The following is a 17,304-nucleotide window of genomic DNA, read 5'->3' on the forward strand; positions in this document are numbered from 1 at the left end:
CCATAGGGACTCAGTTACATAGCCATGGTGAGAACTGCTAGCACAGAGTAGTCGTCTAGTTTTGACTTGTGCGAGTGTGCTCAATCGGGGAGAGTGAGCTGGGCTTTTTGAAAGCTTGGGCCTCTGATTCTGTAGTCACCAATGACCTGCATTTTCACATTCCCGAATCCTGACTTTCAAAAGCCACAGGAAGAAAGACAAGACAGGGCCAGTACTAGCTTACCTTAGGAGAGGTAAAGGTAGGGAGTATGTCCCTTCTTCCTCCTCCGTACCTGTGACTTGGGTCGTTAGCACAACACAGAGGTCACCTGTGCTCCTTGGCATCTGCCATTGTAATAAGAGTTGTTCAGACGCCTGCCCTTGGCCATCTGGGCTGGCCTCTGCTGGCCTCCAGTCTGTCCTTGGTGTAGACTTCAGATTCTAGTGTGACATTCACTCGGGGGCTACCTGCTGAGCACACACTATTCGGGCCCTGTACCAGATTTACACTGCAAACAGTCGATGTCTGCACCTACGGACTCCCTGTGGGAACAACATTCAGTAGGCAGCAGGACACAAGTGAGCTATGGAGGGTTCTAGAAGGTGACAGGTAGTGGGGAAGTAAACCAAAGGGGGCATTGAAGCTTGGAGTAGATTGTAATATAAATAGGGTGGTCAAATTAGGTCCCTTGGCAGGTAGAGATTTAGACCTGGGAGAAGGTGAGAGCACACCCTGACATTTGAAGGAGAGTCAGGAGCTCCCTGTGACTACAGGGGAGAGAGAATGGGAGAATGGATAGAGCGCTTGGGGTTTTAGGGCTCTGCAAGCCATCCTGAAAACTTTGGCATCTACTCAGATAAAACTAAGCACTTCGCCAAGGCTTTGGATAGAGGAGATGGCATGATCTAACTGAGAGAGGACTCTGGCTGCTGTGTGATGGAGAAGGCCAGGAAAAAACAGAAGATACCAGTCTTTCGTGTGAGAGAAAGGCGACTTAGGCATACCTCAATTGAGTGATTCTTAGTGGAGGTCCAGGAGGGGCAGAATCTGTATCAGACGTTACACTCACCTCTAAGGGGATTTTGAGAATTACTTTACTTAAACTCTGATATTGAGCAGTGGGTTGGGTGTGCCTCTCTCGATGGCCCTGGGCAGAAAACTCTAAAGAGCTTCTGGGCTTGCCTGTTAAATAGTACAGGGATAGCATCATGGCATCCTTGCCAGATGATCACTCACCCTTTCATGACTAGTGCTGTAAGTAACAGCTCAGAGCTGTGTGACAGCATCCCATGAGCAATTAATCTCATAAAGAAATCAAAGGCCTCAGCAGGTAGAGCTGGTCTTCTGGGAAAGGCTGTTTGTTTTACTCTGTGCTGTTATTCTGAAAACAGTACAAAACATTTTTCTCTGTGATGTGTGCTCCCACACTTCTACCTCACTACCAGCTTTCGTTTTCACCCCTCTTCTTCCTCGTCTTCCTGTGAGGTAAAGAAAGTTCTCGTGGAGGTAGGGTGTTGGGTGTGGTGGCCCATGCCTGTGAGCCCAACACACTCCAGACTAAAGCAAGAGGTCCCTGAATCTGACATTAGCCTGACTATATAGTAAGATCCTGCCTCAGAGAACGGGACAAGATTAAGTTCAGGGTGACTGAATGATCAAGGACATGGGAAGAATGGTGGCCATAACGAGAAGAAATTGCAATGCATACACATATACATGCATGTGTGTGTGCACATGTGTAAGTATGCAGTTTATTAAAAACTAACATAGAGGTTAGGTACAAGCAAGAGAGAAAGATGCTTGGGAATGAAGCAAGATGCACCCAAGAGCATGGTGCGAGTTTGTTAAAGAAAAATGATAATGACCCTGTGGTTTATTGTTGGGTTCTTGGGCTGCATGAATATGTATTCACAGTTGTGAGGCGGGGGGGTCTTATGTACACGTGTGTGTTTGTAGAGGTCCAAGGTTGACATCAGTATCTTATTTGGTCACTTTCCACTTTGTATTTCAAGACAAGGTCTCTCACTGAACCTGAAGCACACCATTTGGGCTGCTTTGGTTAGCCAGCTCTCTCTCGGACTATCCCTGTCTCTGCCTCCTACATGCTGAGCTTACAGATGAGTCACCATGGTTACCTAGCACTGAACTCTGGTCCTTGCACTTTTGTGGCAAGAACTTTACCCTGCCAAGCCATCTCCTCAGTTCCTGTCCTTGTGTTTATAGAATGTAAGGAGCATTACTTTCTTTGACACAATTGTGGATATGTGTTAGCCAGAGGGAAGCATTAGTGTCACCATGTATGCATTTGGTGTGGTTCCTTTCTTTTACAGGAGAAAGAGGCACTGGGGAGGTGACTTGTCCATACACAAAGTAACTTAGCCAAGGTGGCACAGGGCTGCAGGTCTCTGAGCAAGAGTGTTGTTTCCACCATGCTGTGGGTGCTTCGTTCAGCAATTATTAGTGCACTAGATAGCTGAGCACAGAGAGATTAAGTAAGTGGCCCTGGCTGCATGGGAACCGTTGGCAGAGCCAGGGGAGTTCTTTGCCACAAGTTGTCTCAGCCTAGGTGCTCTGCTGTGAGCAAGACTTCAACGAGACTGACTGGAGGTAATGATTATATCTGAGGTTTGGGGTTTCTCTTGCTTAATGTTTTTAAATCCTTTTATATTACCCAAATAGCATGGTGTTAGTCCTAACCTTGTCCCTGAGCTTAACCCAAAGAAAGTACAGCGAGGCTTCCTGCTAGCTAATGCAACAAACAGTGCTGAGTCACTTGTGAGTGGGGCAGTGCACTTTCATTATTCTACTTGGAGTCAAGATGGATTGGCGTTCTCTTCAGTTTGAGTTATGACTGGTTACACCCTGTAGGTACTCAGTGGTTTTTTAAACCTCATACCAGGTTTAAAAGCAAACATTAATTTATACAGTTACAGACCAATCATTGTAGTCCCTCTTTGCTTCATAGGGGAATACGTCCTGAAAAGACATCATCGGGTGAAGCCATCATTGTATGAGCATTAGGAGATGTGCTCACATAAGCCCAGAGGGTATAGATCAGTCACCTGTGTCGTCACAAAACATAGGAAGCAGGGGTAGGACACTGCTGTGAGTAGTTTTGCAATGCACTTTCCTTTGTAAGTAGAAATAAAAATAAAAACCACAGCATCATTTGTTATCCTTTTCAAGTAGTGTATGCTGTGCACACTTGTGGGTGTTCAGTGATGGGTAGTGAGTGCAGTGGGCCTGTTAACACCAGGGGTCACCATGGCTTTGTCATAACACATTAAGGCATTAACAGACAACAGGCTTCTTCAGCTGTCTTCGTCACTGTTCTGTTGCTGTGACAAGATGCCACGACCAAGCAATTCTTAACTGGGGCTGCCTTTCAGTTTCAGAGGTTTGCTCCATTATCATCATGGCAGCAAACATGGCAGCGTGCAGGCTGACACTGGGCAGTAGCTGAGAACTATATTGTAGGCAGAGAGAGAGACGCTGGGCCTGGTCTGGACTTTTCAAACCTCAAAGCCCATCCCCAGTGTGGTACACTTCATCTGACAAAGCCATACCTCCTAATCCTTTTAATCTTTTCAAATAGTGCCACTCCCTGGTCTCTAGACATTCAAACATGAGCCTATGGGAGCCATTCCTATTAAAAGCACCCCAAGCTTCCTAGGGTCTTTTAGATCACTGCTGTTCTGCATTGCAAGCTATGGTTGACCCAAATGTTATACAGTATATGACCATACTAGAAGGATATGCAGATCTTCCTGACAGACATGACTTGTGTGCTGACTTACAATGGAGTTTCTGCTATTGGTTCGTCAGTGTCTTGTTTCTTCAGATGTAACATTCTCAGTGAATGCATTACTACCTCAAAAGGAATGAACTTTGATGCTTGGGAGACAAACAAATTCCTACTTTTGTATGTATAACACCCAGCTCCACACAGCACACAGCCATGGGCAACATTATCTGTAGCATTGAACAGTACCTGGGAGAAAACAGTGCCTAAAATACCCCTGGTGACAGGCGCTACCAGGGAAAATAGCTAAAAGCACTGAGCTTGAGGTCTGTTGTGCTTTCTAAGCTCTGGCCAATAGGAAGTCCTCAGACACCATTGTATGGTGAAGGTCAGACTTCCAGGGACCAATAGTTTCTACTCAGCATTAGAGGCCTCACCACAAATGGTTCAGGAAGTGAAGTGGACAAGACCCATTCTCACCATTCAGGGCACCTTTGGTGCTCTCTAGCCTCTTCAGTTTGCTTACCCCTTCCTTTGCTGTTATGCCTTAAATTTCCTCAATCTGAGCTCAAGCTGCAACTCAAGGAAAGGATATAGATGAAATTTCAACTCCTTGCTCTGTTCCCCAAGCTCCCACTGGAGCCTGGTCTATGGCTTGAAAAGCAACCACTAGGGTCTGACATTTATAGTTTGGTAATATCTCTTTACTATCACTGCCATGAAAGTAGAGACTGTGGGTCACCGCCTTATGACAAATGTGACATGTTTTAAGTTCCCATCCCCTCCCCTTTGAAGTTCCCAATACTGTCTCTCATTTGGTACATCAGAATGCCATGTTGTGAAGTACTTTGCTCGAGGCAGAGCCTTGAACTTGGGTAGTAGCTATAAGAGCTGGATAGTCTGGAACACTGTGTTCTGGCTCAGCCGTTTTGAAACATACACATCACAGAGGAGGGTAGTGCACATGACACCCTTGCTAGGTGTCAATTTTATGTTACACAGTGTTCCTGTCCCTGGTTTCATAAGCTGAATACTGGCAAGTTCTGTGGAGGGCTTTTCTGCACTGCTGGCTTCTGGGTATTACATCAGGTAGCACCATGGTAGATGAAGATGGGTTGGGCAACCAGGGAAGGAGCTGGTAGACTAACAAATGCTGAAGAGTTGCTACTCTGTCCCCAGTAGGCAGAGAGCCCTGGGCTTTGAGTAGTGGGTAGAAGCAACTTTTCCATACAGTACTCTTCCATTTTACCATTACAAGTGAGATGAATTGAGTATCTATTAAAGCATCACATAAATGATCATCTATTGCCCCCAAGTGTCCTGAGTAAATGATTCCATGGTGGAAATTCCAGAATGCAGGTCAAGCTGGCCTTTATAATTGAGGGAAAGAACTGAAAAAAAGAAATGAGAACCCACACTACAAGGCCTCAGTTTTCACAGCTGCCTGAGACATTCACCTGAGAAAGTAGACATATTATGTCATTTACTTTTAAAAGATTATATCATCATCACCATTATTGTCATCATCTATGTAGCTCAGGCTAGCCTTGAACTTGATGCTCTTGCCTCAGTAACCCAAGTGCTGGGATTGTAGACATGTGTCACCACATCCAGCTGTGTACATTTTTAAGAAGTAAAAAATTATTAAATAAAAAATTTAATCTAATGTGACAGGAAAATAAAGCATCAAATTAGTGAGAGGAAGAATGGCCAACTAAGAGGGTTCTAGTCAGTCTGCCTGTACCTGTGTAACTTTGGGAGCTTGGCAGAGGCAGCGTCCGCTGAAATGGATGCCATTTAATCCCATAAAGCTGTACTGGAGTCCAGCCTTTAAACAACATTCAGGAACCCAAGATATGCCCCGAGCGCTCAGACTGTCCCTTACCTATGAATGAATGTCATTGGCTGTTCCATGCATATTAAGGCATAATGAGTAAAAGGAGTATATGGTAAGGGAGAGGATTGTAGGGAATTAGTGAGGATAGGAAGCAGTGATATGCCTTTCAGGTATGGCCTTCAGGAGTGTCACACACAGCACTGCTCGAAGCTCCCTTCTAGGCACCCTGGAGGCACTGTTGCTGACCACCCTGCTCTTCCACTGTGGTTGGCAAAGCTGGTCACAGACCACATCAGAGAGCCGCCTCCTGGAGTCCTCACTGCTGTTATCTCCCGGTGGCCAGACCCCTTGGCAGATTGTTCTGGTACGCACTCCAGGTTGAGGAGGTAGGACCCACTGTAGAGCCTTCATTAGAGTAGTGCGGAGCTCTCCTCCATGACCGTGGGAAAGATGGTGCTCATTCCCAAGTTCCGTTGAATCTTCAGGCTGTGTGCGTGCAAGAGGAGGAGGACGTTCACTCCAGCACTCACTAGTGTCCTTGCCGCTGTCATTTCCTTGTACTTCGTTCTCTGTAGCCAACAGAGATTGAGAAAAGCGTGACCTTACACCTTCTCGTATGAGTGGCTCTAGACTTACGAGCAGCTCCCCTATGTCACAGGCAGAGAGCAGAGGTGCATTTTCCTGAATCTACCACAAGCCAAAACCACGTGAATGGCTGAGTCCAGTTGAGCCTAAGTAAGCGTTGCTTTAATGATGTGTTCAAGACTTCAAGCAGTGGTCAAGTGAGAGAATAAGGGTTTTATGATTTTATGGTTGGTTTGGTTTTGGTTTTTTTCATGTGTAGGGTTGTTTTGCTTACATGTATGTCTGAACCATGTGGATCCAGTGCTCACAGAGGCCAGAAGACAGCATCAGATCCCCTGGGATTGGACTCACAGATGGTTGTGAGTTGCCACTGGGTGCTACGAATTGAACCCTGGTTCTCTAGAAGAGCAGCCAGTACTCTCTTAACTGCTGAACCATCTCTCCAGAGTCTGTCGTTGTTGTTGTTGTTGTTGTTGTTGTTGTTGTTGTTGTTGTTTTCCTAAACTCACCAGGAGGAAATGGAATATGCTACCATAATGTAGACTCTTTTTCCTGGTCCTGGTGACAGCATTTGTGACCTTCCTTAAAGGTTGTATAACCCAGATGGTGTGGCATGGCCTAAGATTATCATTAAAGAGTGGGTACGACATCTCCACAAACTTAAGAGTACTTTGGCTGTGCTTAGAATGTGTGGCCCTGGTTATCACAACGTAGAAGAGGTTCACTACAGGGAAGCTTTTTATACAGAGTGGGAACGGCTGTAAGAACACCTTTAAGTACAGAGAATGCTTGAACTTCCTCAGGTGATGCCAGTAGTTGCTACTTTTTAGAAGTGAAAACTGAAAAGTGAACACAAAGTGTTTAAAAAGCCACATAGGCTCGGGCTGTGGCCAAGGAGATTTTAACATTTGAAGAATCTGTGCTAACAAGCACTGCTAGGTTGGTTGTTGTTGTTGTTGGTGGTGGTGGTGGTGGCACCATTGTCTCCCATCTGTAATTCACTGGACCACTAGAATGGAGCCGGGTGGTTTGGGGATGAATTTAATACAGAGTGGTCCCTCTTTACCTGTGGTGTGGTCACCTGCAATCAACAAACTACCCCAAAAGTTTTAGAAATAAATAACTCTTGTTTTCCACTTGTGTGCTTTTCTGAGTGACAAGGTGGCATATTCTACCATCCAACCCAAGGAGATGGGTTGACCATGTAAGTGGCCTATCCCACACAATCCCCCTGCCCCGCAGTCACCCGGTGACCCTCTTGACTGTCATTTGGCTGCTGAGGTATTTCAGTGTTTGTGTTCACATTACCCCTACTTTGTTAATAATGGCTTCAGAGGCAGTGCTAATGATGCTGGTTGTCTAGGCACCTGGGACGAACTGAAGAGAAGCCATCCAGAAATTCCTAGAGTATCTTCTCCCACTGTCACAAGAGGAGTGAGTTCAGTACATGGAATGCCTGGAAAGAGAGTAGCTGTCCTACAGAGCTCCTTTTAAAGGTGGATTTTATTTTATTTTTATTTTTATGTGTATGTGGTGTTTGGACCAGAGAGAGACAGAGACAGAGACACAGACACTGCCTGCAGTTCCCATAGCAGCCAGAAGAGGGTTCCTGGTCCCCTGAAGCTGGGGTTACAGAGGGTTGTGAGCCACCATGTGATTGCTGGAAACCAACTGCAGTCTTCCATAGAGCAGTCGGTACTCTTACCTGCTGAGCCATCTCTCCAATGAGTTAGAAAACTTTTATTACTGTATTCTGCTTTAAATACTTGTTTGATTATGGTTATTATCTTAACTGTGTCTAACTTATAAATTAAACCTTATCATAAATATGTAGTATGGGCTCCTGACCCAAATGCTTAGGACCAAGTTTCTCCGGGTTTTAGACTTTCCGCGTTTTGGAATACTTACACACATGTATACAGGACATATGCTCTGTTTGTTTGAGTCTTCTGTACACCTCTGCATGCAGCCTGGAGGTAAATGGAACAATGTTGGCTGCACCTTTGCTCCCACAGGCATCATGGTGGTGCTCAGACAGTTTAGGATTGTGGGGCATTGCTGATTTCTGAGTTAGGACTGCTTAATTTGTGTAGGGAAAACAGTAAGAACGTGGTTTGGATACAACCACAGTGATAAGCGCTGGTGTGCCTGGATCCTTACTGGTAAGCAGTGACTGCTCTTTTATGCTTCCTGACTAATTTCTTTTTCATAAAAAATTTGCCCCACCTGCATCCCCGAAGTTCTAGAAGAATTAGCTAAAGTACCTTGATTTGTTCCTTCCTAGTCTAGTGTCTGATTCCTACACCTGAAGGGAGAGGACCTTCTCAATAGGAATGGCATTCCCAGGCCAGAATCCTGGGAAGCTGGGGGGCGGCCGGGGGGTACCAGCAAGTAAGAGATTTGCATAATTCTTTCCCGTGAGAAGGTGTGCAGCTGGTGTCTGTGGGCAGAGCTGCAAAGAGCACTAAACCAGAAGGTCCAGTGTATAAGACACCAGCCAAGCCTTTCAAGAACGCTCCTGCAGGCAGGCTGCTCTGAATAAACAAAAATGCATTCTTTTCTCAATTGTCTAAATGTATGTGTGTCTGACCTCCGTAAACTAGAAGCAGAGGGACTAATGAACCCTCTGATTAGCTGACTGATCCTCCATTGTGTATCAGAAAGCGCTGAGCACAGCTCCCTCAGCTTACTCTAACCTAAACTCACAGCTCATCGTCAGTGCTTTAGGGTTTGACATTGAAGGATTTTAAATAAATATAAATATATAGATTTATATATTTATATAAAATCTATTAAGTAAAAAAGGAAAAAAAGTACTTGAACACAGCAAATTCCAAGAAGCATGAGGAGAGGAGGCCAAGAGTCTCTTCTCAGCCCTGGGCTTCTGAGTCCAGGACCTCGTGCTCAGCGACCATGGTTCACAGACCAGCAGGCCAAGGCACTGTGGGGTTGGTTTGTCTGAGGTCATGCAGGTGGCTGGGGCCATGAGATCATAAGCTCCATCTCTTCCCACCACCTGTTAGCATCACAGTATTAAACATTCTGCTGGTTTTAAAATTGTGTCTAAATGTACATAGTATAAAATAATAAAGATTTTAAAAATGGGTGGTCATAGAAAAAACAAAGGTGCCCAGAGGTTTATAGTGTATTGTAGGGTGGCATGCCCCTCTGCCTGGTTCCTTCCTGTAAGAAGAGAGGCGTTGGTCTAACCCGCCTACAAGTTCAGGGAAAGCCAAACTGTAGAGTTGAGATTTGTGATACTTCTGAATTACAGTTGAAATAACCCTGACTCTAAGTTGTTTCCAGTAATAAAAAGGAGGCACTTGTGTTAACTGTGCAGTCTGCCTTTCATTCCAGTCAGCCAGCACATACACACTCATGGCAAGTGAGGTCCCTCAGTCCTGGATATCCACAGCTCAGAGTGAGAACTACCTGCTATTTAGGTGAGCCTGACCTCAGGCTCTGACCCCCGTAGAGGTGAATGTATTGCCCAGAGATACAGGCTGCAGAAGCCTTAGTCCCCTGTCTGATCCCAGTGCTGCTGACTGGAGCACTTGCTGGAAGCTGAGATAAATGGCCTTCTGCCTAGCTTGGTGAGTGAGTGAGCTTTAGCGGCCTTGAGTCTTGGGCTCCATTTTAGTCTGTTCTGGGTGATTCTTTGATTGGTTTCAGACACTGTACCTGTCTTAGTTAGGTTCTTATTGCTGTGAACAGACACCATGACCAATGCAAGTCTTACAAAGGACAACATTTAATTGGGGCTGGCTTACAGGTTCAGAGGTTCAGTCCGTTATCATCAAGGTGAGAGCATGGCAGCATCCAGGCAGGCATGGTGCAGGAGGAGCTGAGTTCTACATCTTCACCTGAAGGAAGCCAGGAACAGACTGACATCCTCAGGCAGCTAGGAGGAGGGTCTCCAAGCCCACCCCACAGTGACACACCTCCTCCAACACGGCCACACCTTCTAATAGTGCCACTCCCTGGGCCAAGCATATGCCAACCATCACAAGACCCTAGACCCTCAGTAGCAAAATGACTCTGTATTTTAAAATGTCACACTCCCGTTTACATGGTAGTAATGATTTTAAGCTGGCATATGAAATGTTCTGGACTGCTGTCATAACTTGCAAATAAAGCCATGGAATGGCATTCGTGTGTAATAGCCTGCTAGTTTTTTTCACCTTGACCAATAGTCTGTTTAAAACGACGATCAGAATTAAGAGACTGTGCATTAGTCAACTTTGTATCACTGTTACAAAACGCCTGAGATGACCAACTTACAAGGCCGCAATCTGTACAAGGCTTGCAGTTTCAGTCTGTAGTTGTTTCTTGGGAACTTCACTCCACAGTTTATCATGGTGTGTGTATCTGATGGAAATGACTGTTCACCACAGAGTGGCCAGGAAGCAGAAAGAGAAGAGGCCCGCTTCCCAGTGTCCTCTTCAAGGACATGTGCCCGATGACCTTGCTTCCTCTAAGTTGTATCACCTCCCAGTAGCACCTTGAGCACATAGGCCCTCGGGACATTTCAAATCTAAACTCTTTATTATTATTATTTTATTTTATGCATATGAGTATGCTGTCTTCAAAAGAGGGCATGAGATCCCATTGTAGATGGTTGTGAGGCACCATGTTGTTGCTGGGAATTGAATTCGGGACTTCTTGAAGAGCAGCTTCTTAACCACTGAGCCATCTCTCCAGCCCCAGATCTAAACTCTTACCAGCGTGGTTAGAGGTGGCGTTGAGGTCAGAGCCTTTGCTTGTCATTGTAGTCATACCGACAACATTCACGATGTTTCTCTCTAGACAGGAGCCAGGGCTTCAGCCTTCTCAACTCACTGGCTGGAGCAAGCCGCAGCGTTGGATCAGCAGAGAGCTGTCACTGTGAGGTAAAGAATTTTCACATCTCTTCTCCTCTTTGACTTTAATACCCTTGCCATTACAGAGCTTTACACATTCATCGTTTTTCTCGTTTCCATTTAAGAGGCAGCAGAGATGTCTGCAGTTGAAAGGAGAATCTGAAGTGCCCCAATGTGCCTGACCCCTGTTGTGGGAATGCTAGTCCACCGCCCTTAGCTCGGCAGGCTTGCACTCAGGGATATCCTGCAGGGGTTTTTTTGTTGTTTTGTTTTTTGTTTTGTTTGGTTTTTTGCTAGAGTACTTTTTAAATATGCAAGAATAATCTTGCATAGAAAATGAAAATTATTTTTTTCAATACTTGTTTACCAAGGTCCCAGGCTGGCTCTGAGTGAGCCGACAGTCCGTTTCATCCTCTTTGCTCAGCATCTCCATTGTGAGGTCACTTGGTCAGCCTGCCAGACCCAGGTGCCAATGTGCCATGCCACCATCATCTTCCCAGACAGTTTCTATCCATATTTCATGTTTGCGGGTGTACATGCAGGTGCATGTGGAAGACAGAGGACACCCTCAGGGTCATCCTAAGAAACACAGCCATGTTCCTAGACAGGGATTCTTACTAAGCCCAGAGCTCACCAATTAGGCCAGTCAACCCTGTGGAACCTCCTGTCTCTGCCTCAGTGCGTCACATTTGGCTTTTCTCTGTGGTCCTGGGGGACCCAATGCTAATCTGCATGCCCACAAGACATGTCCTTTCCTGACTAAGCTATCTCTCTGGCCCATGACTTGGATCTTAAATGATGCAAACATGTGCTAGCATTCTATAACAAAATCCTAACATTTCATAGTTTTTCCTTGAAAAAAGTTCAGCTGGGCAGTGGCTTTGCAGCTGTTTGTGTTTGAATGTGACCTTGTTCCTGCTTGTCTCCTCCTTTAGTTCTGTCAGTGCTTCTCCACAGCTAGCTGGGGGTGGGAAGAGTAAACCATTTTGGAATTCTCACTGAAATAGTTCCTATTAAATTATTGCTTCCCTGTATTTCCCCAACATCAGGAGCCATCGCCAACAGCTGAGAGGACAGAGTCCCTCCCCGGGCATCGCAGTGGCGCGTGTGGCTCAGCAGGTGCACAGGTTGACAGCATTGTTGGTGAGTTCCTCCATGAGCTCCCCAGAGATAGCAGCAGAACTCAGACACCTGGCCACAAAGTACTGAGGGGAGAGTTGACTTTTAACATGGAGAAGAAAATGTATGGCGTGCCACTGGGCATGAGCCCCTGTAGTTGTCAGATAGGAGGAAGGGCAGACAGTGGCTTTTCTCCTCCATCCTTGTAACAAAATCTTGATTCAGATCATCTTGCCTCAGACAGACAGCCAAATGGTGACCAGCTCTGCTTTCTGTGAGTTTCTTATGGTCTTTAACAGTAGTCAAAACTAATGGTGATTGGTATGTCACGTGAGCGGAGTTACAGTCTTAAACTTCCAAAGGTTCTCTCATGCGTGCGTGTCATCTGGTTTCGGGGTTTGTAAAGAATATGTGTTGTGGCTGTGAAACCTAGAGAAGTTTAGTGAGCCAGACACTGGCACCTGCTTTGTCCTTATAGTAGCCAGCAAGCCAAGGGTGTTAGTGGACAGTAACCATGATGTACTTCTGAGGGGAAAGAGGTGATGTTCTTGCTTTGTGAGCCATCATGAGCCATGTGCAGTGCTAACTTGTGTAGACTACCCTCTCCTGACTTTGCACATAGAAACCCAAGTGCTTGTCAGATAGGAACACCGGAAAGAGAAGGAAAGTGCAGTCTTCTCTCCTCACCTTGTCCCTGCAGTTGGGATCTGCAGCCTACTAACCCCATTCTCGTCCATGCACTTGTATACTCACCTAGTTTGTGTCCCATTCTGACATTCAAATGTGTGAAGCCACCTGCGACCTCTGTGCCACTAACTGTAGTATTTCCCAGCCTCATCTTGACTGAGCAATCTTCAGGACTGTGGACAGTGCATCACTGAAGCAGTGTCTCTCCACTCACCAGCACAGCACCCCCTGATTTCCCTTCTGCATGTTTTTGCAAGACCGCTCTCCTCCTTTTCCCAAGTTTTAAATGCTGCTGTCTTCAGTGTTCCATCTAAATTTAAAACAACAAAAAACTTGTTATTGATTCTTTTTGATTTCACATCATGCACCCAATCCCCTCATCTCCCCATCCCTCCATATCTGCCCTCCACCTTTCAACCTCCCCCCAAAAGAAAACAACAACAAAAATTTCTCTGTGGAACTGGTGTGTCATGGAATGGGGTCCCCTGGATACTGGGGTCAGGGAAACCACTGTCACTGTGGAAGAAGGAATGTGCCAGGGCTGGAGAGATGATTGGGCAGTGAAGAGAGTGCAGTGTCCCATAGAAGATGCAGGCTTGATTTCCAGCACCCTGACTCCAGCTTCAGGGGGATCTAAAGCCCTCTTCTGGTCTCTGCTGTCACATATCCACTCTCAGGAACACATGAATATACACATAACTAAAACAAATCTCTATCTTTAAGTAATATGCCGAGGCAGAAATGGTGAAGGATTTGTATTAAGAGTATATTAAGCAAACGTGGTTTAAAACAGCCCCCACTCTGGATAGCTGGCTGGTGTTTAGGTGAGTTCGTTTTTAAACGTGGGTTATTCTGTGTTTCTGCTTTCCAGTTGTGGAGAGTGATATCTGTCCTAATAGACTTAGGTATGGCCATTGTAAAGTGAATTTACACGATTGTACCCTGTCCCTGCGAGTGTGTGGCAAGGGAGAGCAAGTTGCTAGAGCAAGTTACAGCTGTAAATGGGAACGGTGTCCTCTCCCTTGTCAGTGCTGTAAGGATGAGGAGTGACTGCTCATTTGTAGAGAGGGTCCAACAGCCCAGCAGGGCATAACCCCTTAGGCTGGTGTGTCAGCACTCAGCTGTTGCCCGTGTGCACACAGAGAAGTAGCTCTAACTGTACTTGCATGTGTAGAAATAATCTGTGACCAACTCTGATTTCAGACCCCATGTTAGACCTGGATATTCAAGAATTAGCCAGTCTTACCACCGGAGGAGGGGATCTGGAGAACTTTGAGAGACTCTTTTCAAAGTTAAAAGAAATGAAAGGTAATTATCCTGGCATGTCTTACATCCTCGTGTGCCGAAGCTTTTCTAGTTTATGCAGTAGGATCCCACTTTGTGATGGCGAGATTGGATTCTGAGCTCTCGGCTTGAGAAATTTAGCTGCTTAGGAGATTGGGCCATTTTGTTGGTAAAAATTCCCTGGGGAGAAACTTCCTGCCTCCACCCTCTTCTCCTCACTCTCAAGTTTTCTAAAGTGTGTCTCTTCCTTACAGTGTGTCTCATTAACACAGCATCTGTCACACTCCCACACCCACTCACATCCCATCTGGAAAATTTGGGAGACAGAGCTTCCTAATAGCGTAATGACTGCGCTATGAGCGTATGTCTTAGAAACCCATCTACCACCTTCGAGTGTTAGCGCACCCATGCACTCGCTCCAGATTCTCCTGTGCTATTAGACAAATTTCTTAAGATCTGTTTTCCCCCTAGACAAGGCTGCGACGCTTCCTCATGAGCAAAGAAAGTTGCATGCAGAAAAGGTGAGAAGACCAGCAGGTATTTACCACCTATCAGAGGCCTTAGCTGTGACGTGTGTTGCCCCACAGGGCCTTAGTGTGAGTGTTGCACTAGGCTCTGCAGCCAGCTGGGTGTGAATTGTACAAGAGTAACACAGTTGCTACAGTCAGACTGAGGTATCTTCACTGCATGGTATGTGACTGGATACCTTCACAGAGGTATCATGCTTGCCTTCCTGTTAGGCCCAGAAACTTTTAGCTGTTTTGTTTGTTCATTACCAGAGCAGCACATGTTCTTGGCAGGAAACGGACACGATTGGTGGTTGACATCTCCTTTTATGAACTATGTCATCATTGATTTCTCAGTTCCTTTCTGAACAGTGAGCCTGGCTACACACTCGCTGGTGGTTTTGGTTCTGTCAGTCATGAAGCCGAACATGAACATATCCCCACCCTTCACACAGGTGTACAACTCTGATTGCATCCAGAAGGCTGGGTCGGAGGCTGCTCGGGGATTTTGATGTGTGTTGTTGGAGGGGAAAAGTGTAGAGCTGTAGACCTTAGTCAGTTTGGGTGTGGCATATGAGGTTGTTACTAACTAATCTGACCTTTGTCACATGCTTCCCTCCATAGGTGGCCAAAGCCTTCTGGATGGCAATAGGGGGAGACCGAGATGAGATCGAGGGCCTTTCTTCTGATGACGAGCACTAAGTTCTGCCTGCTAGGTTTGACTGACACCGATGATGCCAGCACTGTGCGTCCCAAGTGCTTCCCTTCTCAACCGCGTTCTGTTCTGCCAAGACTGCCGTTTGCACGCTGGCCACCTGACTGGTTTTTGGAGTTCCCTTACCTGAGCTTTTAGAAAGGTGCTGGGGAGAAATCTTTGTTCCTGCCGCATAAGTGACGGAAGAGTGAGATGACAGTGGGGAAACCCTTCGGATCTACATTCTTTGTCTTAAGAACCAGGGTAAAATGAGTCTCAGAGATCTGTAATACAGGAGAGCTGAGGCCGGCCTGCTTCTGTGCTGGATAGCCAGTGTCCACACCAGCGGCTGGTTGGGAGCTTGTACTGTCTGCTGTGTACTGTCACTGGTCCCCACGGAGAGCACAGCTCTGACCTAAGGTGGATGTTGACAAGGGGGGCAGCTGTAGATCTAGTATGTGCCTAGGGGTTAGGGGGACAGGCGGCTCATGGGTTTGTCTCTTAGCAAGTCCTATGGACAATTTTAAGTTCAATGTGTGAGTTCCTGTCACAAAGAAGTAAAAGTCAGATGTATATGTATAAGAAACAGAGGCAAAGGTTTCCTCCTCTGGGGAGCGTAAACTCTCCCCAACTGCTGGTCATGTGTGGACCAGAGGAGCAGCAGTGTTGGTTCCAGCACTGCTGACACTGGCAACAGTGCTCTCTAACCGAGTGCTCTCCCTGGCTGCTTGAGGTTTCAGAGCAAGTGCCCCTTCTTTCTGCTTGGAATCCAGAGATTACTGTCAAAGCACCAGAACCGGGGTTGCGGATTTAGCTCAGCGGTAGAGCGCTTGCCTAGCAAGCACAAGGCCCTGGGTGCGGTCCCCAGCTCCGAAAAAAAGGAAAAAAAAAAAAAAGCACCAGAACCAGCCTGTGGGGGATAGGCGAGCCTTCCAACAACCAGGGCCACCACCATGGGTTACTTCCAGGGCTGTTGGCTCCTCTACACTCCAGGGCCCAGTCCCAAGGAAACCCTGCCCTTCCTCCTGCGTTGTGTTTGAGTGGGTGAGCCCCAGGGGAGCACAAAGCAAAGTTTTACAGGAAGAGAGGAAAGTACAGCAAACAGGTTAAAGGTCCGTATTCTGTCATCACAGATAGCTCTGTGAGGCAGGCGTGAGTCTCCTTCATGCTCGTCAGTTTCTAAGCAGGTGCAGCCATGTTAGATGGTATTCATTGTGGGCTGAGAGCCGATCCTACCCTAGTGTCATCCGTGAGTTAGGCCATGATCAGAAACAAGGTGGACCTCCTTAGGTACCACGGACAGGGCCTGAAACATGCTTAGCCAGGTCAGAACCACACAGGGTGAGACATGATCCTGGTGCTGGTCGGATTCTAGAACAGTGGGTGCTGGTTTGCCCCTGTGCTCCCACCCCACACTCTGATCTTGCAGTCTTTGAGCTTAGGTTTACCACTACCCTTTGAGGGGCATTAATACTTTAAGGTGAGTGCATTAGCCACTGGCTAAGAAGGAAAATAAGGGAAGTTGACTGTGGGTTGCCAGAAAGGTAAAACATGTTTTTCTTAAAATGTGGAAGATTTTAGAAAATATATTAGGTCAAATGATTAGGAAACAGATAGACTAGAAAATGCTGTGGACTTGATTTTGCTGACTAAACAAAACCAGGTAATTAAAAGATGATTTATTTACAAAGTCTGCTAATGTGTTTTGTTCTGTTTCGGGAAAAGGTGTGAGCTGGTGGAAGCCCGGTGTCCTTTGTAGTAGACATACAGTCTGAAGAGTTTGTGACCGGTACTGTTTCAGAATCTGTTTGCCTATATGTGATGTCTGTATGTTCCTGAGCTGATGGCTGTGGTACCAGGTGCTGTCTAAATTATGTGCACCTAAGTTAGAGTTCCGGAGGGGACCAAAGGTAAGAAACTGGCTTTCTGTCTTCTTTCTATAACATAGTGCTTGGCCCATAGTAGGCCCACAGTTTTTGTTGACAAGTACAGTCTGCTTGATAGAAATGAT

General features: G+C 46.2%; 1 protein-coding gene across 2 annotated transcripts in view; it reads left to right on the forward strand.

Annotated features, from left to right (window-relative positions):
• Positions 1 to 16,986, forward strand: part of Aagab (alpha and gamma adaptin binding protein) — a 37,954-nt gene extending 20,968 nt beyond the window's left edge. The window contains exons 6-10 of one of the 2 annotated variants that reach the window (XM_032909383.1): positions 10,951 to 11,033; positions 12,050 to 12,146; positions 14,013 to 14,117; positions 14,565 to 14,614; positions 15,224 to 16,986. In XM_032909383.1, coding sequence (XP_032765274.1) covers positions 10,951 to 11,033; positions 12,050 to 12,146; positions 14,013 to 14,117; positions 14,565 to 14,614; positions 15,224 to 15,301 — 413 coding nt within the window. In that variant the 3' untranslated portion in view covers positions 15,302 to 16,986. The remainder of the gene's footprint in view (positions 1 to 10,950; positions 11,034 to 12,049; positions 12,147 to 14,012; positions 14,118 to 14,564; positions 14,615 to 15,223) is intronic. The other variant, XM_032909384.1, reaches the window with a different exon arrangement.
• Positions 16,987 to 17,304: the final 318 nt, after the last annotated feature.

Source organism: Rattus rattus, chromosome 8, assembly GCF_011064425.1.
Source record: "Rattus rattus isolate New Zealand chromosome 8, Rrattus_CSIRO_v1, whole genome shotgun sequence".
Taxonomy (NCBI): Eukaryota; Metazoa; Chordata; class Mammalia; order Rodentia; family Muridae; genus Rattus; species Rattus rattus.